The sequence below is a fragment of the Giraffa tippelskirchi genome, chromosome 1 (assembly GCF_054371585.1).
Source record: "Giraffa tippelskirchi isolate mGirTip1 chromosome 1, T2T-mGirTip1v1.2.pri, whole genome shotgun sequence".
In the NCBI taxonomy this organism is placed as follows: Eukaryota; Metazoa; Chordata; class Mammalia; order Artiodactyla; family Giraffidae; genus Giraffa; species Giraffa tippelskirchi.
The window spans coordinates 226,030,863-226,058,331 of record NC_137275.1 but is presented as its reverse complement, the minus strand read 5'-3'; the positions used below and the strand labels follow the sequence as shown (position 1 = coordinate 226,058,331).

General features: G+C 54.0%; 1 protein-coding gene across 2 annotated transcripts in view; it reads left to right on the top strand.

The window, feature by feature from the left end:
- Positions 1-3,604: 3,604 nt before the first annotated feature.
- The window catches only part of TPO (thyroid peroxidase), a 28,450-nt gene continuing 4,585 nt past the window's right edge, over positions 3,605-27,469 (top strand). Inside the window, exons 1-12 of one of the 2 annotated variants that reach the window (XM_081576272.1) lie at positions 3,605-3,698; positions 7,297-7,381; positions 9,667-9,836; positions 11,927-12,059; positions 16,615-16,744; positions 18,356-18,562; positions 19,978-20,484; positions 21,479-21,734; positions 22,209-22,379; positions 23,112-23,349; positions 23,796-24,004; positions 24,473-24,643. In XM_081576272.1, the coding sequence (XP_081432398.1) occupies positions 3,605-3,698; positions 7,297-7,381; positions 9,667-9,836; positions 11,927-12,059; positions 16,615-16,744; positions 18,356-18,562; positions 19,978-20,484; positions 21,479-21,734; positions 22,209-22,379; positions 23,112-23,349; positions 23,796-24,004; positions 24,473-24,643 (2,371 nt within the window). The remainder of the gene's footprint in view (positions 3,699-7,296; positions 7,382-9,666; positions 9,837-11,926; positions 12,060-16,614; positions 16,745-18,355; positions 18,563-19,977; positions 20,485-21,478; positions 21,735-22,208; positions 22,380-23,111; positions 23,350-23,795; positions 24,005-24,472; positions 24,644-27,469) is intronic. The other variant, XM_081576281.1, reaches the window with a different exon arrangement.

Here is a 27,469-nt window from a genome sequence, read left to right as displayed (position 1 = left end):
GGGAGCACCCCACCCCCACCCGGGCCTTGGACCTGCAGTGAAAGGATGCAGCTGCCACACCCGCCTCTAACCCTGCCGCCAAGCTCCACTGGGGACCCATCTCTGCAGAAACAGGGCTCTGAGCACCCGTCTTTCGGGGTGAATTCCAGATTCCTCGGGTGTGGAAGTGGGGCTGAGGGTTGGCCGGAGTAGGAGCCCCAGGCAACCCTGGAAGACTAAATAGCAGGAGGAAGAAGGCCCTGGTGCCCACACCACAGAGCGGGCGTCAGGGTGAGCCCCACCCCAGCCCTGCAACCTCGGGCTGAGTCCACACCTGGGGTGCCACTGGCGGAGTGGGCCCAAGGGCTTTCCCAGCCAGAGCCCAGGCGTGGACCACCAGCCTCACCCAACCCGAGACCACTGATGTCCCTGGGCTGGCCCTGCCCACGTGGCCTGGGGCTGGCGTGAGGGCGAGCCCCCCACCATGACCCAGGCAGGACCACGCCTGCAGGTGGCCACGTCACTGTGGTTGGGAGGGGCCCACACATGGCAGGGGGCAGAGCAGGTCCCAGGCACAGACCACGTCCAAGGGTCGCGTGTGAACTGGGGGTGGAGGGCCAGAGGCCATGGACACACGTTTCTTCACCACTAGTCCACGTGAATCTCCCGAATGGCCCCCTTTCCTAGATTGTCAGCAGTGACTGGGGCATGTCAGGAAAGCCGTATAGGTTTTTGTTTATAACTCATCAAATATCAGCGCTCTTGATGCACAATATAAAACTGAGGTCATCAGAATATTTACTAAACCAGAAAAGCCTGAGAACCTCTCACCGTCCACCGACATCTCCAGCATCCCTTAAAGTGAGTTAAATGCACTAAAGAAAGAATAAAGCTGCTCCGTTCTTCCCTCTTTCCTGGAGGACGGTGACCTCTGTCTGCCCCCCACCCCTTTGGGGCAGGGCTGTGGGGGTGAGGTTCTGTCAAACCCTCAGAACCCCGAGCAGGCGTGAAGGCTCGAGGTCTGGGGCTCCATCACTGCCTGACGCTTTTGCTCAGCCCGGTGCTCTTCTGAGCCCCCTGGTGAGGACGCAGCGGGCGCACCACTGAGCTGGAAAGCCTTGAGGGCTCAGTGGCACAGACGCTTCACCCGCCAGCGGCACCAGCTGGACTCCGGGCTCCGGCAAGGGTCACGAGAGCTCAAGGACCCGCTGTCCTCAGACATGGCCAGCCGCCGCGAGGGCGAAGTCACGTCAGGGCCTGGCCTCCGAGGCTGTGTTGTGCTGGCCCCCTCTGAGGGTCCATGTGGCATCCATGAGGACTCAGGCTCCCAGGTCTCCTCCGCGATCGCCCTCAGGCTCCAAGGCCTCCTCCGGGATCGCCCTCAGGGTCGCAGGTCTCCTCCGGGATCATCCTCAGGGCCCCGGGTCTCCTCCGGGATCGCCCTCAGGGCCTCAGGTCTCCCCTGGGATCACCCTCACCCCAGGCCCTAACAGCCGTCACCAGTGGGGTCCAGGAGAGGGGGTCCAGGAGAGAGGCTCCTGGCCCGTGTCTCCCTGAGCCCCGCTCTGCCCACCGTGCTCCTCAGGCAACCCCCCCAAAGCTCTGGCCTGTGTGCAGCTCTGGTCCTCAGAGCCAAGTCCAAGCTTGAACCGCTCCCCCTGCGCCTCGCTCCCTCCTTTGACCATTTCCCAAGTCAGAACAGGGTCCCCAAAACTTCAGGTGGCAACCTCAGCCTGCTGGGCATCCCTGTTTTCAGGCAAGCGAGTCTCCGAGTCCCTGGCTCGCTGATGGCAGGGTCTGGCCTCTCCTCTCACTGTCCCAGCCTGTCCCCACTATTTCAGGGAGAAATCACCAGGACTGCTGAGGGACGCCCCACCTGGCTGTCTGTGTTCCCTGCAGGCGGAGCCTTCCAACTCTGATCATGGCATTCTGATGCTTCAGGGACCTCCCGATGCTCAGATGCCTTGCACGCGTGTAAGCATCTAACCTCAGCTTTCCTGGAGGAAGCATCCACCAGACTCGAGTAAGTCCCGAAGAAGACAGGGCTTCCCCGATGGCTCAGCCGGTAAAGAATCCACCTGCAGCGCAGGAGACACATGAGATGCAGGGTCGATCCTGAGGTCGGGAAAGTCCCCTGGAGGAGCAGACGGACACCCACTCTAGGATTTTTGCCTGGACAATCCCATGGACAGGGGAGCCTGGTGGGCTACAGTCCAAAGTGTGCTTCAGGCTTGAATAAGTCCCAAAAAGAGAGAGGGGGAAAGAGGAGGAGAAAGATGATCTTCATGTATTGAAGAGAAAATCCCCAAGACTCAGATGGGGACTGCAGAGGTTCAGAAGCTGCCCCCCACAAACCGGGAGACACACTCTGTCCCCTCCGGGAAACGGGGCTGCAGGCTGGGTCATGGAGGACCATCGGCAGAGGTTCTTGGAGAGTTCGGTGCCTCTAAAGACCAAGGTGCTCTTCATAAATTTAACGCAGAAAAGCCGGAGGGGACAGCGCCAGGGTTACCAGGGGCCTGTTTCACTTGGTTCTTTCTTTCCCAACACTTACGCTCTCTTTCCCATTCTTTCTCATTCCATGGCCAGAGGCTCAACATCAGTGGACCCAGGTGAGGTTGCACCTGGTCCCTGAGCCGCCAGTAGGCAGCACTCTGTGCCAACACAGAGGCAAACGTCCAGCCACCCCGGGGTCGGGAGCTGGTCCAGCTCAGTGATGCGGTTGGGAGGCAGAACCCAGAGTGGCTTTATAGGCAGGAGGCCAGGCCCCGGGGCAGCCGGCTGTGTCCAGGGGTTGCCTGCCCTGCACGCCTGCCTCCAGGCTGAGCAGAGGAGAAGGTCAGGCCTCCGGACTTTGTATCTCTCTTTTTTCCTGGGAGAAATCTGTCACTGAGACCTGCAAAGTGGTCCGAGGGAGGTGGTAGTTAGGGCTTAGGGCTCAGCTGGAGCTAGCTGGAGGAGACTCTGGGCAGACGATGCTAGGTTTCCTGTGATCTCAGCACAGAAGCACGGCCGGCAGGTGGGGCCAGGAGGGTCCACAGGTCAGCGACCCCCAGACACACTCTGGGCAGGGTACCCCATGGGCATCCACCTGGTTTCACAAAGTCTGTGGCCCAAAAAATATTGACAGAAATCCAGAGGTTAAGAAAAGAGAAACATTATATGTGGAATCTTCTACTTTGTCTTAACAGCTCTGCAATTCTGAAATCAGTTTATAAGCAGGAAAAAGAAAGTTGTAGGAAACCCTATATCCATTTAGGAATTTTATTTACCTCTTTTCAAAAGGCTAAATTCCCTGTACTATTCTTTTTTTTTTTTAACCAAGATGTGTTATAGGAAATAGATTTATCTTATTCCTAGTAATTACTCCCAGAGATTTTACACCATTCAACATCCCCATGAATTAAATAGGTTGTCACTGAGCTCTTCTGGGGACCACGGCTGCCCAAGAGGAAAGACCTGTTTTCAGACAGTCGAGCAGGCACGGCTGGTCCCTGCTATGGGCAATCAACCCCCCAGAGTCAGACCCTGGCTGAGGGCAGCAGCTAGGGCGCAGGTGCCACTGCGCAGGGGAGTCGGAGACAGGGCTCCCCGTGGGGACCGCCTGACGCGCGCCTCCTCGCAGATGCGGGCGCGGGCCGTGCTGGGCGCGGCGCTGGCTGTCACCTGTGCCGGAGCCGTCTTCTCGTTCCTCCTGAGACCCGGGGGCCTCCTTTGGGGTGAGTAGCGACAAATTACGGTCTTCTGAAATCATAAAGGAACTGCTTGCAGCTACCAGATCAGAAAGCATTGTGAGCTCTCCAGTCAGGTAAGACTGTTCCAGAGTTTCTTTTGCTTTCCAAGAAAAGAACGATAATTCTTGAGTTTAGAAGGATTAAAACACAATTCTCTCTGAAAAATAACTGACTTTCTTATGATTACGCAACAGAAGACTTCAAGTTTACCTGTTCGTATACTTAAAACACATTTCTTTGGGAGTCGTTGTGTGTCCCTTGACCACACAATCATTTCTCATTAAGTCACTTGTGTCATATTTTCTGGAATCAGGGTGCTGCAATGTCAAATTCAGTTGAGAAAGGTACAGCTGTGCTGTGGTTAAAATCATCCCAGCTCAAACTCTGCTTCTGTTTTGGAAAAAAGAAAAGTAAAAAAGTCTCAAACACAGAGAAGGGATGTTCCTGGAGAGAACGACATGGGAAGGTGTTTCCGGGAGGCTCTCTGGCCGCCAGCGTCTGCACCTCGGGCCTCACCCGGCAGGTTCGCCCCTCTGGGTTCATCAGGGATGGACACTCTGCTCCCCCAGCCCCTCCTTGGAGACCCTGGTCACCCGCAGGCCTGGCAAGCTGCCGGAGTCCCCATAGCCATGCCCACCCCCAGGGAGCCTCCTGCTGGGAGCCCCCACGTCTCCAGCGTCACTGAGTATGGGCTTTGTGGCCACATGAACAGTGGCACCAAAGCCCTTCTTGGACTTAAGTGCTCCTTGAGAAATCGGCCTGGCCTTTGAGGCCGAGAGGAGGCCAGGGTCCTGCTCCATCCCGGCACACTGCTGACGGGGCCACTTTCCTGTCTGGAAATGGAGAAAACTGGAAAGTTCTCTACTACGGTCCTATTTGTGAGTTTCACTGAGATGCTCCGTTTAAAGTACTGAGTGCATCTGTCTGGACAACACAAACTAGAAAACACAAACTCCAACTCCACTAAATGTCCCCGATCTTCCAAGCCCAGTCAACCCATCTCCCCGAGACTGACACAGGATGAGCTGCAGTAAATGCTTGTGAGCTAATGGGTCATTCTTTTCACACTTATCAAAGGCCTAGTTCTACAAAACCACAGTGACAAAGTCATCACGAGCAAGAGCTGTTCAATAAAATACAAAAATACCTGCACACAAGAGCTCCAAGTGTGAGCAATCACGCATTTTTTAAGAACTGAGAAAGACGGTATTTACAGCTTTGCTAGAGCAATTTTCACTATTTCCCCACCTTTAAGAGGTTTTTTTCTTAAACTTTCAGTATATATATAAATAATACACAACACTGTACTTTGTACTAATATATTGTTCATTAGAGTATTTCAAAGCTGACTAATTACTTGTTTACTTTTGAAAACTGCTTATTTAGAAAATATTATTAGTCATAGTGTTTAAAGTTCATAATCTTTAATACAATGATGTTTTTTCCAATTGACAAGCCATCAGTCATTTTAAACAAAACAATTACATGTTAACTTTCTGTTTATTTATTTATTTTTAATGGAAGTGTACTTGATTTAGGGTTTCCCAGGTGGCACTAGTGGGAGAGAATCCACCTGCCAACGCAGGAGATGCAAGAGACACAGATTCAGTCCTTGGGTCGGGAAGATCCCCTGGAGGAGGAAGTGGCAACCCACTCAAGTATCCTTGGCTGGGAAATCCCACGGACAGAGGAGACTGGCGGGCTACAGTCCATGAGGCCACAGCCGGACAGGACTGAGCGACTGAGCATATAGTTGATTTACAGTGTTGTGTTAGTTTTAGGTGTACAGCAAGTGAATCAGTTACATGAGCCGTGCTAAGTCGCTCAGCCACGTCCGATTCTTTGTGACCCCCCTGGACTGGAGCCCGCCAGGCTCCTCTGGCCATGGGATTTCCCAGGCAGGGATACTGGAGAGGGCTGCCATTTCCTCCTCCAGGGGATCTTCCTGACCCAGGGATCGAACCCGAGTCCCTTATGCCTCCTGCACTGGCAGCAGGTTCTTTACCCCTGGTGCCAACTTAGAAGCCCATACTTACATTTGTGTGTGTGTGTGTGTGTGTGTGTACACACACACATATATACATACATTCTTTTCCTGATTCTTTTCCCTTATAGGCTATTACAGAATCCTGAGTATATAGTTCCCTGTTATACAGTAGGTGCTGGCTGGTTAGCTCTTTTTCATACTGAAGGGCTGAACGTTCTTTGATACAATGCCTTCATCAGTTACATCCCTCCACAGCCACAACCTCCATGACAAACCAGCAGACTTCTTGTCTGAGTTGGGTTGTATCACTGAGGCTCACAGACTGAGACGCGAGCCGTCAGTGGCTCCCTGTCACCTGTCCAGAGCCAGCTGAGGGCGTCGGCCACGAGGACCAGGCTTGGACCACGGGTGTCCATCTGGTGTCCACGGGGTGCCCCTCAGCGTGGGGTCTCTGGTGGGTGGGCCGCTCCTCCCCGTGGGTCTTAGAGATGGCAGGGCTGTGGCCAGGCTCACGCCCATGTCCCAGGGCTGCACGTGGAAACAACACTCACGTGGGAATCTGGCTGATAAACACTCAGTGTTGTAGCCACGTGTTCCGGGAAACAAACTCACTCAGAAGGACAATGCAGATAGTGGAGTGCAGTTTATTACACCGGCGGGCCCAGGCAGAGTCTTCTCTTAGCCAAGGACCCCAACCAGTTTTTGTGAAAACCTTATATACCCTAAGTGTATAACGTTCCCTGAAACTAGTCTGAACAAAGGAAGAGAAAGATACAATCAAAGTTAACCCGTGATCACAGACCTTAAGCCCAGGTAGTTAACGGTGGACCATTATCGATAGGCCTATGGTCATACCCCAATAAGCATAATAGAATGTATGATTCTATTCAGTTTCACAGACAATTAGGGTATTCCTTTAGGCGATGGAGAGCCCTGGGGCTCTTCCTTCTGGGGGCCTGGTTTTCCAGTTGGTATGTCGTTTCCATAGATACTGGGCATATAGCTCAAAGTCCACAGTCCGGCCCAAGATGGAGTCCTGCTCTCAAGATGGAGCCCGTTCTGTTTCCTCCTTCATCAGGAACAAGTGCCTTTATTCTCACATCGGGTCTGTGAACTGTAGGACTGTTTGTGTATAAGTCTTCAAGTCCTTTCTGAAAAACGCCACACAGAGTGTTTATGGTGGAAATCACGTGCCTTCATCACCACGTGGATCGTGGTTCATTTCTAGGGTTTGTGCAAAGTCAAGACCGAAGCACAAGGATGTTTATGGCAAAAGTTGTAGCTGTTAGGAGAGAATCAGACGCAAATGAACAAGGGACAGTGGGGGCCCTGATGGGGAGAGAGAAGAGGAGGGGAGAGGGGAGGGGAGGGGGAGGGGAGGGGAGGGGGAGGGGGAGGAAGAGGGGAGGGGAGGGGGAGGGGGAGGGGAGGGGAGGGGGAGGGGAGGGGGAGGGGAGGGGGAGGAAGGGAGGAAGGGGAGCTGTAACAGGGTGGAGGCCCAGAGCCACCTGCATGTCGGGGCATCAATCTGGACGTGGAAGGGAGACCTGAGGGGGCGGAGACTTTGTGTTTGATCCTGTGATGTTTCGTTCGTAGGAGAGACGGAGGAGTCTCAGGTCAGGGGCATCGTGGAGGCAAGCAGGCTCCTGGTGGACAAGTCCATCTACGCTGCGATGAGAAGGTATGGTCCCTGGGGGCGGGCGGTGGGGTGTCTGCATGGATCTGCTGATCATCATCTTCACAATGTCCCCCATTTTACAAATTAGAAGCTAAACTCACATGGTTTATTCATGCTTCTAGGATCGTGTGCAAGTAACTGAGAATCTCGTTCAGTCTCAAAGTTTCTCTCAGCAAAACAGAGCAAAGGGCAGTGATGCAGTGGGAATTCAGTATTTCCCGGTTCGGAAGGCGGATGAGTGAGCCTGGCTCCTGGACAACTGCCCGCAGACAGGGGTGGGGTGGGGGTCGCGTCCAGACACACAGGTGTAACTTTACCTAGAAATTAAATCTGCCCGCCAGTCTTTCTGAATCATTAGGAAACACCTTAATTTTAAATAGAATCAACATTAAGGATATTATAGTCTCTCATTTGTTGTTGTTGTTTAGTTGCTAAGTCGTGTCTGACTCTTGCAACCCCATGGACTGCAGCCTGACACGCTTCTCTGTCCATGGGGTTTCTCAGGCAAGAATACTGGCGTGGGTTGCCATTTCCTTCTCCAAACACAACAAACAGAAATCTAAAAAGCAGGTTTTATCTTCACAAATGTGCTATTTTGTTGGAAACTAAGCAATAATTATATAAGCTCTCAAGATACAAACTATCACAAGGCAGTGGTCAATTTATTTCAAAATTTCTATTATTCCCACCAGAAAAAGTCCCTATTGTCCATATTGGCTGCAACCAAGTTTTATTTATTTTATAAAAATTTGAATCAAAGGGGGGAAAAAAAGAGAAGAAATATTTCCCATGAAGTCAGACTATGTTAGTGTGAACACAACTGTGGTGTCAGCTATCCATGAAGACGGGGCGAGGACAATTCCATGCGGTTGGGAAGGGCTGCCCCCTCCTGCCCCTAGGTGACCTGCCTTCTCTCGAGGGGGATCTCACTGCTGACACACAGGTCACAAAATTTGTGGCCTGAGGGCTTCATCTTAAATGCAAATGTTGAAACAAAGGCTACTTGCTTAATATGATACCAGTGGATTTTAGTAACAGCAGAAGAAAAGCTCTAGGAACCTTGAAAACCGGCTGCCCCCACTGAAACCAGAGCCCCCAGACAGCTGAGTCCCAGGCCAGTTGCTGCTCAGCTGTGGCGAGCAGCTCCGCTGAGAGCGTGCACCCCGAGGGGTCACAGCCTCTGTGCCTCTGGGTCTGGGACCGAGACGGCTGCTGGCTCTCAGAGCCCCTCCCAGTGGTGGGAACCCACACGTCCAACTGGAATTTTTTCAAGTTACGTAATTTACTTATTCACAGTGATAGCCTCAGAAAGATTAATTAGTACTTAAAATAGCCTTGTGTGCATCCGTGTGAAGTCACTTCCGTCTTGTCTGACTCTTTGTGACCCTGTGGGCTGTAGCCTGCCAGGCTCCTCTGTCCATGAAATTTCCCAGGCCTGAATACTGCATTGGTTGCCATGCCCTCCTCCAGGGGCTCTTCCTAACCCAGGGATTGAACCCATGTCTGTTGTATCTCCTGGACTTGGAGGCAGGTTCTTTACCAAAAGCCCTTAAAATATACTTAAATAACACTAAACACCATTATTTCACAGTAGGCTAGAAAAATTATCCGTATAAAATGTGAGACCCCCTTATCTAAAAAAATGAAAGTCTGTTACAAAGAAGAACGTGAATCAATGGCAAACACGCAGGTGAGCCACTGTCAACAAGTGTTCTGAAAGCAACAGAATCTGTTTCCACGGTGATGCACAGTGAACGGACAGGCGATGAGTGAGTCCATTTACTACCTGGATTTTGACGGGCAGGCTGACCTCACACAGCTGTGACAAGGATCCAGCGAGCTTGCTTGTTCAAGTCAGTCTCCTCACCTTCCAGCAGACTGTCTGCACTCGGGTCCTGTCCCGTCACTGAATCCCTGGTCCTCGTGGGTGGGGTCCCTGAACCCCACCTGCCTGTCACCTGGCAGGTGCTCAGTGACTCAGGCTCACCTGATTGATTATTAAGTGGTCACCAAACACCATAAACGAACAACTGACTTCACATCGCCTCTCTGTGGGCTCCCCAGGTGGCGCTAGTGGTAAACAGCCCTCCTGCCAGTGCAGGAGCCGTAATGAGATGTGGTTCAATCCCTGGGTGGGGAAGATCCCCTGGAGGCACCCCCCTCCAGTGTTCTTGCCTGGACAAGCCCACGGACAGAGGAGCCTGGCGGGCTACAGCCCCTGGGGTCGCAGAGAGTCGGAGAGACTGACAGGACTTGGCACACAGGCACTCATTCCTCTTTGTGCCTAGAAACCTCCACAAAAGGGAAGTTATTTCCCCATCGCAACTTCTGTCTTTTTCCAAACTCCCTGAGCCCACGAGCCGCGCTGCGTCCCGGGCGGCGGAGGTCATGGAGGCCTCGGTGCAGGAGGCGGTGAGACGCAGTGGCCTGAGGTCTGGACCCTCCCGGCTGCCCACAGGTGAGCGCCCGGGGGGCAGGGCTGAGCGCGGGGAGGTGGCGAGGGGCCGAGCAGGGCCTGTGCCACTCTCTGGCTTGCAGGACAAGCGAGCGGCTCTTGAGACACTGGTCAAGGGCCATGACATCCTGGCTTTGCTGGCTGGGAAGTCACTGTTTCTCTGCTGTTGAGACTGTTTGGAGAGCCAGCTCAACAGTCTCAGCGTCCTGCTCGATGGTGTGAGATGACTGGAAGGTTCTTCCAAGGCCCCCGCCAACCTGGTTAAACTCGGGGAAACGCGTGTCTGGGGGAGGCAGCGCGGTCCAGGGAGACTAGGACAGCCGCCCCCTTTCTGAGAAAACGGCCTCTGGGGACCTGCCGGGCCTCTGGGGACGAATGTGCTCACCTTGGAATGAGCAGCCACGCTCGCTGCCCACTCTGCTGGCCACCGGCAGACCAGCAAACAGGACGGCGAGCTGCGTCCCATCAAGGACTCCGCTGCCTTAAGAACCTGAGTGGCGTTTAAGTGGAATTCCATTCCACTTCAGAATGGAAGTGATTTCGAACATGAGTCACATCGGTGAGTCCTAGGACGAGGAAATGAAAAAGCAAGATCCGTTTCAGTGAACTCACGCAGACTTTTCCAGTGTGGTGCCATGAGCTACTTCGGGAGGAAAGTCTCTGAGTTTTTCCTCCCAACTAGCTGTATGTTAGTTTAATGCTGATTTACTTTAGAATAAGGCAGACTCAGCTAAATTGAGATTAACCAGAATTCTCAGATACTAAGCTTAGCAGTTCAGTTTAACCAACCTTATAGCAACCAAGGACCCATTTGAAAAGGTTTCCGTTGAAGCAGTTGACAACCGTTTCTAAGGACCGGCGGTCTGTCCTGTGGCGACGGCTGCGGCCAGAAGTCCTCAGCCTCGTGTTCACGCTGTAGAGTCGCAAAGCCATCGCCCGGGTCTGTGGGTACAGGTGTTCGTGGCGCTTCAGTGGACAGGTTCGGTCCAGGCCAAGGTGCAGAACTGAAGACTCCTGTAATCTAGAGTGTTCTTTGTTATTCCCGTCATCAGCATAGCCAGTCTCGAAAGCTCAGGACGTAACACCAGTGACAGGCTCCAGACGCCCTTGCTGCTCCCTCGCCAGCTGGCAGCTGCAGCCCAATGTTGGCAGCCTCCCTCCCGGGCGCGTCCTAACGTGGGCTTTGTATTAATGCGGCTGCAGCCATGGTCCTTCTCGTGGACTTCATCTGTCATACGCTCGCGTGTGCTTCAGCATCTCCTGGTACGAAGCATTTTTGCCTGTTTTGTTCTGGAATGCCTATCTCTCCATCAGCTGAACAAAATCGTGGCCTAAGCTTTATTCAGCTGTCCACAGAGTCATTCCATAGAGGTTGTACAGGGAACATTAATAATTAAGAAGCTCTTTGGTTTCTCCTCCTTTTGAAATCGGGATGTATGCCTTCCAGCGTTCTGCTAGTGAATATCTCATTTTGTTGGTATCCGCTCACCGTTACGGCATTGTCTTTGAAGATTTATACGAACCATCTTGAAGAAACACCGATTTCTTTGACTAACAGTCCTGGCTTGTACTTGTCACAAATAGCAACAGAATCGGCAAAGAAACAGAACAGACTGTTTTCTGGGGGCCCTAAAACTAGAAAGATTTATAAGAAGGACCCAGACATCAACGTGAAGGGAAAAAGGAGGGTTTTGTAGAGGGACACCTGGACGTCGTTAGGAAACATCTGAGGCAGGGTTGGGGGCTGATCAGGGCCACGCATTCACTGTCTTCTGAGACTGGGGCGGCCGCAAACCCAGGGGTTCTACAGCCAGGCTTCCAGTGCTCATCTCAGGCCAGAGCGCTCAGAATTGCTTTTCTGAAAGATCACAAAGCAAAGAAAAAATTTTAAACCCCACATTCCTAGCAATGAGGACACTCAAGAAAGGTACATGAGAAAGGGTTGATTTCAAGGAGAAGGAAGGGCTTCCCACCAAGTGGGACAAAGTCTCCACGTGCATCTTACCGGCAGGGGTGGGGGCGACATTAGGACAGTCACTGAGCAGGCGGCTGTCCTCGCCGCAGAGGGCTGACGCCGCGGGGCCTTCCCTCAGATGCTCTCTCGGAGGGGCTGCTGAGCGCGATCGCGAACCTGTCCGGATGCCTGCCTCACATGCTGCCTCCCAGATGTCCGGACACCTGCCTGGCGAACAAGTACAGGCTCATCACGGGCGCCTGCAACAACAGGTACTTCCCGGAGTCCTTGTCTCACCTGCAAACTGGATTTGAACGGGACAGACGCCATCAGGAGGGACGGGCCCTGCATCATCTGAGATTTTGTTAAAGAATGCGCATAATACTGACTCTACACAGTGATAAGAAGCGGTCCAGCCTCTCCCTTACACCCACGTCCCCATTACTTCTGCATGTGTCTTTAATAAGACATAGATTTTAAATGTCTTCAGCTCCCTGGCAGATAGGAACCACTTCCACCAGAATGTTAACTATAAAACTCCCCGGCTTCCCTGGGGTCATCCCAGTTTTCTTCTGTCTCTTTCTCTGCGTGTCTGCTGTCCACTCTCGGCTCGCTCCATCCGGAGGTCAATCCATTTAGGCAGCGCCCAGGTGGCCCAGGTGATCCCTCCACCTCCAGGCCCCTGCACCGTGAGCCCCAGGGCCCGGGTCCAGGGAGACTGTACCCGCAGACGGGTGTGGCGTCGTGGACGGCAGGACCGGGCTCTAATCTCCTCTGCCCAGGGCTACACTCTGCTGTCACCCCGACCCCAACAAGGGGGCATCCCAGCCTCGCTGCTGGTGGGCTCCAGTGGATGTGCCATCCAGGGAAATGAGGGTGAAGGTAAGTCTCTCTCCTTCCGTGGTGACAACTGTATCTTGCATCCCAGTATTTACAGTAACCAACAGGAACATCACACTTCTTCTTCTGCCCAAATCGTAACACACCTGTCCAGAGCCCCGGAGTGACAGCGCCTTGAAGCTGGTTTGCTGTTATAAATGAGCTACTGGGCCACTATGCTGAGGGTCAGCCCCAAAGTCGCTGAGTCTCTGCAGGCTCAAACCTGCCGGCTCCAAAGGAAAGTGTTCTCACATCCAGTTGTTAATCAAAAGAGGCCCAGAGACTGTCAGGCTCCTGGTGCCCGGGAGAGGAGCTCGTGCTCAGACAGATCCTGATGGGGGGGGCACCTCTCTCCCCGTGAAACCCCTCCAGAGACGTCTCCACCCGCTGGTTGTCAGCTCTGCGACCATTCCCAGCAAGGTCACTAGTGCAAAGCTACTAAAGGAACCACGTGCTGCTGAAGCTGACCCCTGAGGACTGGGTTACCCCGCCCCAGCCAAGCAGCTTCCAAGAGCGGGGCCAGGAGCCTGGGAGGGGGCCCGACCCAGGGGCCACGAGGCCCCCACACGGAGCCCCAGGTCCTGCCCAGGAGGCTGGGCTCTGACCCCAGAGTGAGACGGTCACAGAGACCACGTGCCCTCCCAGGAGCTGCTGAAACCAAACAGTCAGTCAGCAAAAACCCTGTCGCCTGAGCAGTTAGGTTAACACTCACATGATTCTTGAGTGAAAGCAGCATTTTATGGGATTTCGATGAAGAGCGGCCGCTGTAACCAATCAGAACACCGCGTGAAGGCTGACTCACTGCAGCTGATGAAACGCGGTCCTAACGCGAGCCCCTTCAGTGGCGCTGGAGAGCAGTGGAGGGCTGGTGCTAGAGTTCATGCCCACTCCCTGTCCCTCAGACGTGCAGAAGGGAGTGTCACTCCTGAGAGCTGGGCTGGGCGGGAGTCACGGGAGAAAGGAAGCGCCTTGTTTCCAGGGTCAGGAGCCGCGGGCGGCCCTGCCTCAGACAGGCGCTCAGAGATGGTCAGACAGTCCTCAGCACATAGCTCCTCTCCCTCTCAGGCAGGACACCAACTAAGTCACATTCACATAGGAATGATGGGTGGGTGTTACAGTCCATTGGTAATAATAAGTTAGTGTCAAAACCACTAATTCTTAAATTAATTTATTTTAATTGGAGGCTGATTACTTTACAATATTGTGGTTGTTTTTGCCATACATTGACATGAATCCACCATGCGTGTACATGTGTTCCCCATGCTGAACCCCCCTCCCACCTCCCTCCCCATCCCATCCCTCAGGGTCATCCCAGTGCACCAGCCCTGAGCGCCCTGTCTCATGCATCGAACCTGGACTGGCGATCTGTTTCACATGTGATAATATACATATTTCAATGCTATTCTCTCAAATCATCCCACCCTCGCCTTCCCCCACAGATTCCAAAAGACTGTTCTTTGCATCTGTGTCTCTGTTGCTGTCTTGCATATAGGGTCATCATTAACCATCTTTCTAAATTCCATATATATATGTGTTAATATATGGTATTGGTGTTTTTCTTTCTGACTTCAGTGTATAATAGGCTTCAGTTTCATCCACCTCATTAGAACTGGTTCAAATGCGCTCTTTTTAATAGCTCAGTAGTATTCCATTGTGTATATGTACTACAGCTTTCTTATCCACTCATCTGCCTATGGACATCTAGGTTGCTTCCATGTCCTGGCTATTATAAACAGTGAACATTGGGGTACACAGTTCAGTTCAATTCAGTTCAGTCGCTCAGTTATGTCCAACTCTTTGCGACCCCATGAATCGCAGCACGCCAGGCCTCCCTGTCCATCACCAACTCCTGGAGTCCACCCAAACTCATGTCCATCAAGTCAATGATGCCATCCAGCCATCTCATCCTCTGTCGTACCCTTCTCCTCCTGCCCCCAATCCTTCCCAGCATCAGGGTCTTTTCCAGTAAGTCAGTTCTTCGTATCAGGTGGCCAAAGTATTGGAGTTTCAGTTTCAGCTTCAGCATCAATCCTTCCAATGAATATTCAGGACTGATTTCCTTTAGGATGGATTGGTTGGATCTCCTTGCAGTCCAAGGGACTCTCAAGAGTCTTCTCCAACACCACAGTTTAAAAGCATGAATTCTTTGGTGCTCAGCTTTTTTTATAGTCCAACTCTCACATCCATATATGACCACTGGAAAAACCATAGCTTTGACTAGACGGACTTTTGTTGACAAAGTAATGTCTCTGCTTTTTAAGTGCTGTCTAGGTTGGTCACAGCTTTTCTTCCAAGGATCAAGCGTCTTTTAATTTCATGGCTGCAGTCACCATTTGCAGTGATTTTGGAGCCCAAGAAATTAAATTCTCTCACTATTTCCATTGTTTCTCCGTCTATTTGCCATGAAATGATGGGACCAGATGCCATAATCTTAGTTTTCTGAATGTTGAGCTTTAAGCCAACTTTTTCACTCTCCTCTTTCACTTTCATCAACAGGCTCTTTAGTTCTTCGCTTTCCGTCATAAGGGAGGTGTCATCTGCATATCTGAGGTTATTGATATTTCTCCCGGCAATCCTGATTCCAGCTTGTGCTTCATCCAGCCCAGTGTTTCTCAGGATGTACTCTGCATATAAGTTAAATAAGCAGGGTAACAATATACAGCCTTGACGTACTCCTTTCCCGATTTGGAACCAGTCTGTTGTTCCATGTCCAGTTCTAACTGTTGCTTCCTGACCTGCATACAGATTTCTCAGGAGGCAGGTCAGGTGGTCTGGTATTCCCATCTCTTTTAAGAATTTTCCAGTTTGTTGTGATCGACACAGTCAAAGGCTTTGGCATAGTCAATAAAGCAGAAGTAGATGTTTTTCTGGAACTCTCTTGCTTTTTCGATGATCCAGCGGATGTTGACAATTTGATCTTTGGTTCCTCTGCCTTTTCTAAATCCAGCTTAAACATCTGGAAATTCATGGTTCACATACTGTAGAAGCCTGGCTTGGAGAATTTTGAGCATTACTTTGCTAGCGTGTGAGATGAGTGCAACTGTGCGGTAGTTTGAACAGTCTTTGGCATTGCCTTTCTTTGGGATTGGAATGAAAACTGACCTTTTCCAGTTTGATTGATTCTTATCAATACATTAATATTAATATTGATTCTTACTAATACCTCTTACCTTGAGGCACCTTCATGACACAAGAGTCAGGCTCAACAGTCATTTGTAAAATCAGAATGACATTAGGCAGAACTTTGTCTCATCAGGAACTTTGTTTTTGTCAAAATATATCTTGACCAGTAGAACAAAACTTCAGATCCTTCTGTGTAAGGAAAACATCCTCATTTTCCTCTTTGGCTGAGTCCATCTCATTGTCTGATCCACCAACCAAATGACACTTCCTCTCTCTCAGAAAAAGCCTGACTTATTTTTTATTCAAATAAATGTATGAATACAACCATCCCACTTTTGAATGAGAACACTTCAGGAAGTTCCAGCGATCTCACTTACTAGCAGAAACTTTGTCCTGCAGGTAAACAGGGGCGACAGGAAAGGGCCCCTGCGGAGGCGGCTGCAGGGCGCCCCGAGGGAAGATGCTCGGAGGAGCAGGACTCGGGGCGCGCCTTTGTGGGGAGCCCCTGGGGGGGGGGATCCTGTGGCACGTCCCGAGCTCCCGGGTGAGAGGCAGCCTCAGCAAGGTGGAAGCTGGGCGGCCGGGTGCCAGCACGTGGGCGCGCTGCAGGCGTCAGATCCGGTGCTGGGCGGGGGGCGCGTGCGGCCGCCACGGGAGTCAGTTCCCGCCAGACCACCGCACCCGCGTGGCCCCGAGCATCTCCGCGGAGCGCGGCCCCCGCGGGACCAAGGGCCTCACCCTGCAGTCACCCCAGGGACCGTGACACCAGGTCACAGCGCCCGCCTCCTGGACTCCAGCGCAGCTCGTGCCCGTCCGTCTCCACAGAGACCACCCCCGCTGGGGAGCCTCCAACACAGCGCTGGCCAGATGGCTGCCCCCCGCCTACGAGGACGGCCTCAGTGAGCCCCGAGGCTGGAACCCCCACTTCCTGTACAACGGCTTTCCCCTGCCCCCGGTGAGTGCTGCCGGAACAGGGCTGCAAGGAGTCTCAGAACTTGGCAAACCTCCCCTCCGCTGGGGGCACCCAGCCTCTGATGAGACCTTGCTCCGCAGGGCAGGCCCCAGCGGATGTTGGCAGGGGTGGGTGGCTACTTACCTTATAGCCCAGGAACTGTGGCTCTGACAGACTAGCCAGTGAGGGACCAACTCAGAGTCACGTTACAAGTAGACAGAAAGCTAGCCACGTTCAAAGACGCTTATAAGTGATGAATTCACTCATTTATGCAAAGATCGAAATTTCTGCCTGCTCCCAGAGGCAAATCGTTTGTCAAATAAACTCATACCTAATCTACTGATCCCTTGGATCCAAAAATGGATTATCAGTCCCCAGTCTGACTGATTGCTTCAATGAATAAAGCAGTGGGTGGTTTCCACAGTCCTTGGCTCATGGACCCCCACACCGGCAAGGCTACATCTCTGTGCCTTTGCTCCAAAGTCATATCTCCTGTGAGTCAGGGAAGGGTCTCAGGTTTTAAGAACCCATGTGGTTAGATCAGATCCCCCTGGAATCTAGGCTCACCCCCATCTCCAGGTCCTTACAGTCACCAAACCTGCTAAGTCACTGTAGCCATGTGATGTTGCCACGGGCTCCAGGGATGCAGGCGTGGACATCTCTGGGGGCCATCACCCTGCTACCAGTCACCCTCTGACTCCAGAGATGTCAGACCCAATCCATGTGCAAAACCCACCTACCCCATTCCAAGGGCGCCCACTGTCTCAGCCATCACAGCATCAACTCAGAATCCCAAGTCTGATCTAACCCTCACCATTTTCCAAGTCCCAAATCTCATCCTCTGAGTAATCTGAATCAGGGCTGGGGAAGCTCTGGCTGCGACCCCTCCTGGGGCAAAGCCTCTCTCCTTCGGGTCCTGAGAAACCAGAAAGCAAGTCTGCCCCAAAATGCAGCAGTGGGACAAGCATAGGATAGCAGGTGTACACGTACTGGGTCACAAACAGAGAAGTGGAAAAATGAAGCCGCTGACACCAAACAGGTCTGAGCTCGGGCCAGGCAAACTCCATGGGCTTCAATGCCGGGAAGCAACCCTCTCCTTCATTCTGGGGCACCAGGCACCCCCTCTCAGCCATGGACTATCTGGAGCTAACCCCTGGAGGATTCAGTTTAATCTCCACACCACTCCCAGAAGATGGACATTTTGTATTTATTTATAAATGAAGAAACTAGTTCAGTTCAATTTGGTCGCTCAGTCAGGTACGACTCTGCAACCCCATGGACCGCAGCACGCCAGGCCTCCCTGTCCATCACCAACTCCCGGAGCTTACTCTCATGTCCATCGAGTCAGTGATGCCATCCAACCATCTCATCCTCTGTCATCCCCTTCTCCTCCTGCCTTCTTGGCCCCAAATCAGCACAGAGTGATGAATCTCAAGCAGGACAGGCGGGGGTCTCCAGGGACCCCATCTTCCCCCAGGAGCTCCAGGGTCCTAAGCGCGGCACGGAGCCCCTGAAACGCAGGCTCGCCCTCTTGGCCCCTCACTGCCGGGTGCCTGCTTCCCCACGCCCGCGGCCAGGTAGCTCCCGCACGTGACAGCTGGCCTGCCCCTCCAGGTCCGGGAGGTGACCAGACACATCATACGCGCCTCCAATGAGGCTGTGACGGAGGACGACCAGCACTCGGACCTTCTGGCGGCGTGGGGCCAGTACATCGGCCACGACGTCGCCTTCACGCCACAGAGCACGGGCCTCCCTGCCTCCGGGGCGGGGGCCGACTGCCAGCTGACCTGTGAGCTCCGAAGCCCGTGCTTTCCCATACAGGTAGGATTTCTGAACGTCCCTCACTTTATTATGAAACTAACATACCACTTTAAAATGTCAAATACGGGTCACTTTGTCCTGTTCCTGGGGTGTGGGGGGGAGCGGGTTACAGCTGTGATGAATTTCCTGTATTTTCTGCCAGAAACTATCTGCACATTTATGGGTATGAAATTATCTGTATGGGCATTTCCTGGTGGTCCAGGGGCTAGAGTGCCAGTTCAACCCCTGGTGGGGGAACTGAGATCCCACGGGGCCAAAAAAAAAAGAAATTACAATTATCTGTGTGTGTGTGTGTTTATACCTTATTCGGTGGTTCAGTGGTAAAGGGTTCACCTGCCAATGCAGGAGACACAGGAGACGCAGGTTTGATCCCAGGAAGATCCCCTGAGGGAAGAAATGGCACCCCACTCCAGTATTCTTGCCTGGAGAACCCCATTGACAGAGGAGCCTGGCAGTCTATAGTCCATAGGGTCGCAAAGAGTCGGACACGACTGAGCACGCACACACACACCCCTTAAGTACAACTGTTGTGTCCTATGGTGTGCATGATGTGAAGCCGGCGTGAGCCGCTTACTAATCAACCTTACATGCGGCTCTACATCATCAATGGACAGAAACTGTGAAATGACCCTCATTACCCAACTGTGTTCAAATTATGATTTATTTAACCCGTTCGCTTACTGGTGAGCACTGGGGTTGGTTGTTTCTAGCTTTGTCGCTATTGTCAGCTGTCACATGAAGCGAAGCAGAGAACAGCTCTGCCCTGAATCCTGGGCGCATCTGCCTTCCTAACAGACCTCTGGGGATTCAACCGCTAGCTTTCAGGCAAGAGCCTGGGAGCTTTTGAAAGCTAGCAGAACCTTCTCTGTTAATATCCTTCTGGTTCCCCCTGCCTGCAAGGAAGGAGAGGTACAGGTAGGGTTTTTACTGTACTTCTCCTACAGTGACTCTAAGAAAATACCTCCGAGGCTGGCAAGGGACATGTCCTACCCATGAGCAAAGACTGCGTGGGGTGGAAGTCCTCACTCGCGTTCCATAAACCTTAGCTGAGCAGCGATCCCCCACGCGGAGCCCTGAGCTAGGAAGGGGACTGGAGAGATGCGGGCCCCATCCAGGAGGAGCTTCCTGGTGGGGGGAGAGGCAACGAGAGCCGGCAGAAGGGGCGCCCCCCAAGCCTCACACCCACACCGCTGGGATCCGCAGGGGTGGCCCCCCAACCCCGGCGGGGCAAAACCAGGGAGAAGCTTGGGGAAGTGGGCGCCTGCGCAGCTGCGTGTCAGTCCGAACCGCTGGGCGCAGGAGAGCGCGCGGGCCGGCAGAGAAAGGGGCGTGCTGTCGGGTCTGGGCAGCCCAGGCGCCTAGCGCCTCTGGGGAGGGACCCGGGACGCGCGCTAACCCGACTCCCGCTCCCCCAGCTCCCAGCGAACGCTGCGGGCGCCGCCTGCTTGCCCTTTTACCGCTCCACGGCCGCCTGCGGCACCGGGACCCAAGGCGCTTTGTTCGGCAACCTGTCTTCCGCCAACCCGCGCCAGCAGATGAACGGGCTGACCTCATTCCTGGACGCGTCCACTGTGTACGGCAGCTCCCCGGCCTCGGAGCGGCAGCTGCGGAACTGGACCAGTGCCGAGGGGCTGCTGCGCGTCAACGCGCGCTACCGGGACGCGGGCCGCGCCTTCCTGCCCTTCGCGCCTCCGTCCGCGCCCCCCGCTTGCGCGCCCCAGCCCGGCGCGCCCGGAGCCCGCGCACCCTGCTTCCTGGCCGGGGACGGCCGCGCCAGCGAGGTCCCGGCCCTGGCGGCCATGCACACGCTGTGGCTGCGGGAGCACAACCGCCTGGCCATCGCGCTCAAGGCCCTCAACGCGCACTGGAGCGCAGACACCGCCTACCAGGAGGCGCGCAAGGTCGTGGGCGCGCTGCACCAGGTGCGCGCTGGGGCTGCGTGGGCCCCCGGCGGCGAGATCTACACTGCCCCCACTTCTGAAACACTAGGGCCCTGGCGCCCCCGTGGAAGCCCCGTGTCCCCTGGGAGGACGATTATCCCTCTGGCGGTTCCGCAGGAGACCGCGGCCGCAGCAGCCGTAGTAACGCATGGCCCACTGGTGCTCCCTGGATGCCAACACCATTCTAAGTGCTCCGAGGGTTTTAACGCAGTTAATCCTCATGGCAACCCTTTGAGATGGATCCACCAATTCCTGTGATACATTTTGGAGACAATGGAGAAAATCAAAAGGGAAAGCAATCTGTATGAGATTTGCAAATTAGCAAAAAGATTGATTATGGTATTTTAAACCTTAAATCAGAGGATATTGGATGCAGTGTCAAGTGGGCCATTCTCAGTTGAGTGATGTTGGAAAAATTGCTTGCACCCATCAGACACCTTTACTGAGCCCACTGGTCTCACGGGGCTGATGGAGACTTGTTTTAAGTTGGTGGTGTCCGCTCGCGGGTCTCTGATCTGGGCGCTCCTGCAGCAGACCCTGGACAGCGGCCCTTTAACCCCTCCGCGACCCTGTAGATCTTGTGTTACAGAGGAGGAAGGTGGGTCTCGTCTAGGTCCACACAGCGATCATGAGATGGGATTGGCCTGCTCCTTGTCCGCCTTTGGCCCACAGTAGCCCAAGCACCCAGGGGTCAGAGCAGAGGCTGCTGAGCCCTGCTGTGCCAGGCCTGGCCTGGAGGGAGTCTGGGGCTGTCTCTGACCCAACTCTACAAAGGCCGAAAAAGGGGAAATTTATTTGGAACAGATAGCGTTCGTGTCTCCTGCTCCTCTGCTCCCCGGCCAGGTGGCATGACCCCCCAAAGACAACTCTAGGGGTGCGGCGGCCCCCAGGTTTGTGCAGGAAGAAGCCCCTCCCCGTGGCCCAGGCTGGGACCCCGCGTCGGGCCGGGCTCCCACCAGCTCTCCTTTGTCCACAGATCATCACGCTGCGTGATTACGTCCCCAGAATCCTGGGCCCCGAGGCCTTTGGGCGGTACGTGGGCCCCTACAGGGGCTACGACCCCAGCGTGGACCCCACCGTGTCCAACGTGTTCTCCACGGCCGCCTTCCGCTTCGGCCACGCCACCATCCACCCACTGGTGCGGCGGCTGGACACCCGCTTCCAGGAGCGCCCGGGGCTCCGCCTGCTGCTGAGGGACGCCTTCTTCCGGCCCTGGCGGCTCCTTGAGGAAGGTGGGCACTCCCGGGCCGCCCTCGAGAAGAGGAACCGGGTGGCATCCTGCCTGCTGGCTGGATGTGCCGGAGAGAAGCAAGCAGCACAGCCAAAGCGCTCTTTAAACAGCAAACCCTGTTCATTAGACTCTCCGGGGTTCTGGGCCCCGGGCACCCTCAGCCCGTCGTGCTTTGCTCACTGGTCTGCATGCACTTTATATCCGGCCAGCGCTTCCTTCTGCTGTAGCATTTCTGTGGCTCGGAAACAAACACAAACACCCTGCCCCCGAGCCACCATCTGGTCCCTTCCGACGCGCACCGTGGTTGGGCTGCTGGGGTCCAGACGGGGGACTCCACCATAAGGCAGTACCCTAAGGGCCGGGAGACTTGGGGACCCCTGGGGAGGGGAGTTCCTGAGCTCATGTTTGCCGTCGAGGCCTGAGTCTATCTCCTGGACTCAGCCGAGGGCGCACCTTTCTTCTCTGCCACCTCCAGGCGGCGTGGACCCCGTCATGCGGGGCCTGCTGGCGAGACCGGCCAAGCTGCAGGTGCAGGACCAGCTGCTGGAAGAGGAGCTGACGGAGAGGCTCTTCGTGCTCTCGGAGGCAGGGGCCCTGGACCTGGCGTCCATCAACCTGCAGCGGGGCCGGGACCACGGCCTGCCAGGTGGGCCTCGATGTGCAGTGAGCCGTACCTGCGGCTTTGCCCGCATCCAAGAAGCGGCTTGTGAAGCACATTAGTCATGAGACTGAAGGCCGTTCAGCTTTTCTCAGACACTGGAGCAGCCGATGTCCTGAACCCCTGCCCGGGGAAGGGGCCCAGGTGTCCAGGGGGAGTGAGTCGGGGAAGTGAGGCCGTTTCCCGGACACACAGCAGCATGTCGGGCCCCAGGATGCAGTGTCCACCTCCCCCCATCCTCTCTGACCATGCTTGGGGCCAGTGGGCACTACCCCACTGCCTCCAGGGTGTCCCTGGTCCAGTCTCCTGGTCGCTGGGGAGAGTGAGGACCCTCTCGTCGGGCGTAGACTCTGTAATAAAGACACAACACCGCTGAGCACCCGGGGAGGGAGACAGGAGTCTGCCAGGCGTCCCTGATGGAGAGCAGGGATGCCCGCTGCCCAGAGTGCGCGTCCCAGAGCCCGTCCCAGCCATGGCACCGGGCTGAGGCTGAGCCCCTCCTGGGGGAACCGCCCAGGCCAGGGCAGGACTCCCCGTTGGTCTGTGGACAGGCTCCGACAGCCCCTGCCGCTCGAGCTGGAACTGTCCGGCGTGAGGTTTGCCGGGCGTGGGGGCTCCAGGCGCTGCTGTGACCAGGACCCTGCGGCCACAGCCCCAGCTGGCCGGTGGGCAGGAGAGTCCGGACCCCGGGGACAGGTGGCCTGGGCCCTCTCCCCGTAGGGTACAATGAGTGGCGGCGGTTCTGCGGCCTGTCCAGGCTGAAGACCCGGGCCGACCTGGGTGCGGCCACTGCCAACGGGAGCGTGGCCGACAGAATCCTCAGCCTGTACGGGCACCCCGACAACGTCGACGTGTGGCTGGGTGGCCTTGCAGAGAGCTTCCTCCCGGGAGCGCGGACCGGTCCGCTGTTCGCCTGCCTCGTGGGAAAACAGATGAAGGCCCTGAGGGATGGCGACCGGTAGGGGCCCCGACCAGCTCCCTCTGAGGGGCCACGGGCGGGCGGTGTAGAGGGGTCCCCTCGCAGGAAGGGGTTTCACGCGACGGGGAGAGGGGAGCGCTCTGGGCCTCAGGTCCGGCTCCGGGCTCTGATGGTGATGTGGCGTCTGGCGAGAAAGGGAGCCTGTCGGCAGCACCTGGATTGCGCTGCGATCCGTCCATCAGGCTGGAGGAGGGCCCCGGGCAGGTCCTGCAGGGCAGGCCCTCCTGAGGCTGCAGGCCCTCCTGAGGCTGGAGGCCCTCCACATCACCGTCACTGCATGGTGGGGGCGGCCCTGCCCCCAAGACCCCGGACAGCCCGGCGTGGTGCCCTGCGGTGGGGGCAGTGTGGGCACCGGGCTGGGCAGCTGTGGTCGGCAGGCCCGGCCTGCGCTCTCGCAGGAGTGTCCTCACGCCTGTCCCCCGCAGGTTCTGGTGGGAGCACCGCGGGGTGTTCACGGAGGCCCAGCGGCGCGAGCTGGGCCGGCACTCGCTGTCCCGCGTCATCTGCGACAACACTGGCCTCGCCCGCGTGCCCCGCGATGCCTTCCGGGTGGGGCAGTGGCCACAGGACTTCGAGTCATGTGACCGCATCCCGGGCATGGACCTGCGCGCCTGGCGGGAGGCCCCTCCTCCAGGTACCAGAACCCCGAGCTTCTCCTCCTTGAGGGTTAAGGACAGGGTCTGGGGGCGGGAGCTCCGTGTCTCCGAAGGGAAGGGAGGCTTGTCTGGAGGCGTCCTCCTCCTCAGCTGCTCCCTGGGCCACAGCCTGTGCCTGCCCAGGAGCCGCTGCGACTCCCAGGCCCGGAGGGTGGTCAGATGGCTGAGACCCGTCCCCGCCATGGGCGGTGTGGACTGTGGTTGCCCTTGATTAACAGGGTCCCGGAGGGTGGGCGGGAAGCCTGAGCAAGGCTGATACGAGGGGAGGAGTTAGAGGCCTGACCAGGGCAGGGGGCGGCGGGAGGGCCAGAGCTGGGCGGGGCCCGGAGCTGCGTCCTGCCTGGAGGAAGGAGACTGGACCCTCCTGGGAGGCTGGGGGTGCAGCCCCAGAGGAGGGACAAGAAGGTGTGCTGCGCTGACTGTGGTCCCCGGCCGACCTTGCCCAGAGGACGCCTGTGGCTTCCCGGACAAAGTGGAGAATGGCGGCTTCCTGCTCTGCGGCGAGGCTGGACGGCGGGCGCTGGTGTTCTCCTGTCAGCACGGGTTCCAGCTCCAGGGCCCGGAGCAGATCAGCTGCACCCCCCGCGGCTGGGACTCCCGGCCCCCGGTCTGCCGAGGTCAGTGGCTCAACACGTGTGTCTCTGCAAGACAACCCCCGAGTCTGCATTTTTCAAATTAAGAATAACTTGTATAATATTACAGTGTAACATAATATACTGTTCATACTGTTCATGGGGTTCTCAAGGCAGGAATACTGAAGTATTTGCCATTCCCTTCTCCAGTTGACCACGTTTAGTCAGAACTCTCCACCATGACCCGTCCATCTTGGGTGGCCGTACACAGCATGGCTCATAGTTTCACTGAGTTAGACAAGGCTGTGGTCCGTGTGATTAGATTGGTTAGTTTTCTGTGATTGTGGTTTTCAGTCTGTCTGCCCTCTGATGGAGAAGGATAAGAGGCTTATGGAATCTTCCTGATGGAATAGACAGGTCGGTAGGTGCCCAATATGCTATTGGAGATCAGTGGAGAAGTAACTCCAGAAAGAATGAAGAGATGGAGCCAAAGCAAAAATAACACCCAGTTCTGGATGTGACTGGTGATGGAAGGAGGGTCCAATGCTATAAAGAGTAATATTGCATAGGAACCTACAATGTTAGGTCCAAGAATGAAGGCAAATTGGAAGTGGTCAAACAGGACATGGCAAGAGTGAATGTCAACATTTTAGGAATCAGCGAACTAAAATGGACTGGAATGGGTGAATTTAACTCAGATGACCATTGTATCTACTACTGTGGGTAAGAATCCCTTAGAAGAAATAGAGTAGCCCTCATAGTCAACAAAAGAGTCTGAAATGCAGTACCTGGATGCAATCTCAAAAACAACAGAATGATCTCTGTTCATTTCCAAGGCAAACCATTCAATATCATGGTAATCCAAGTCTATGCCCCAACCAGTAATGCTGAAGAAGCTAAAGTTGAACGGTTCTATGAAGCCCTACAAGACCTTCTAGAATTAACACCCCCAAAAGATGTCCTTTTCGTTATAGGGGACTGGAATGCAAAAGTAAGAAGTCAAGAAAGACCATGAGTAACAGGCAAATTTGGCCTTGGAGTACGGAATGAAGCAGGGCAAAGGCTAATAGAGTTTTGCCAACAGAAAGCACTGGTCATAGCAAACACCCTCTTCCAACAACACAAGAGAAGACTCTATACATGGACATCACCAGATGGCCAACACCAAAATCAGATTGATTATATTCTTTGCAGCCAAAGATGGAGAAGCTCTATACAGTCAGCGAAAACAAGACCAGGAGCAGACTGTGGCTCAGATCATAAACTGCTTATTGCCAAATTCAGACTTAAATTGAAGAAAGTAGGGAAAACCACTAGACCATTCATGTATGAGCTAAATCAAATCACTAACAATTACACAGTGGACGTTAGAAATAGATTTAAGGGACTAGATCTGATAGACCGACTGCCTGAAGAACTATGGATGGAGATTCGTCACATTGTACAGGAGACAGGGATCAAGACCATCCTCAAGAAAAAGAAATGCAAAAAAAGCAAAATGGCTGTCTGAGGAGGCCTTACAAATAGCTGTGAAAAGAAGAGAAGCGAAAAGCAAAGGAGAAAAGGAAAGATATACCCATTTGAATGCAGAGTTCCAAAGAAGAGCAAGGAGACATAAAAAAGCCTTCCTCAGTGATCAGCGCAAAGAAATAGAGGAAAACAATAGAATGGGAAAGACTAGAGATCTCTTCAAGAAAATTAGAGATACCAAGGGAACATTACATGCAAAGATGGGCTCAATAAAGGACAGAAATGGTATGGACCTAACAGAAGCAGAAGATATTAAGAAGAGGTGGCAAGAATATACAGAAGAACTGTACAAAACAGATCTTCACGACCCAGATGATCACGATGGTGTGATCACTCACCTAGAGCCAGACATCCTGGAACGTGAAGTCAAGTGGGCCTTAGGAAGCATCACTATGAACAAAGCTAGTGGAGGTGATGGAATTCCAGTTGAGCTATTTCAAATCCTAAAAGACGATGCTGTGAAAGTGCTGCACTCGATATGCCAGCAAATCTGGAAAACTCAGCAGTGGCCACAGGACTGGAAAATGTCAGTTTTCATCCCAATCCCTAAGAAAGGCGATGCCAAAGAATGCTCAAACTACTGCACAATTGCACTCATCTCACACACTAGTAAAGAATGCTCAAAATTCTCCAAGCCAGGCTTCAACAATACGTGAACCATGAACTTCCAGATGTTCAAGCTGGTTTTAGAAAAGGCAGAGGAACTAGAGATCAAATTGCCAACATCCCCTGGATCATTGAAAAAGCAAGAGAGTTCCAGAAAAACATCTATTTCTGCTTTATTGACTATGCCAAAGCCTTTGACTGTGTGGATGTCAAAAAACTGTAGAAAATTCTGAAAGAGATGGGAATATCAGACCACCTGACCTGCCTCTTGAGAAATCTCTATGCAGGTCAGGAAGTAACTGTTAGAACTGGACATGGAACAGCAGACTGGTTCCAAATAGGAAAAGGAGTACGTCAAGGCTGTATATTGTCACCCTGCTTATTTAACTTATATGCAGAGTACATCATGAGAAACGCTGGGCTGGAAGAAGCACAAGCTAGAATCAAGATTGCCAGGAGAAATATCAATAACCTCAGATATGCAGATGACACCACCCTTATGGCAGAAAGTGAAGAAGAACTAAAGAGCCTCTTGATGAAAGTGAAAGAGGAGAGTAAAAAAGTTGGCTTAAAGTTCAACATTCAGAAAACAAAGATCTTGGCATCCAGTCCCATCACTTCATGGCAAATAGATGGGGAAACAATGGAAACAGTGTCAGAGTTTATTTTTGGAGGGCTCCAAAATCACTGCAGATGGTGATTGCAGCCATGAAATAAAAAGACACTTACTCCTTG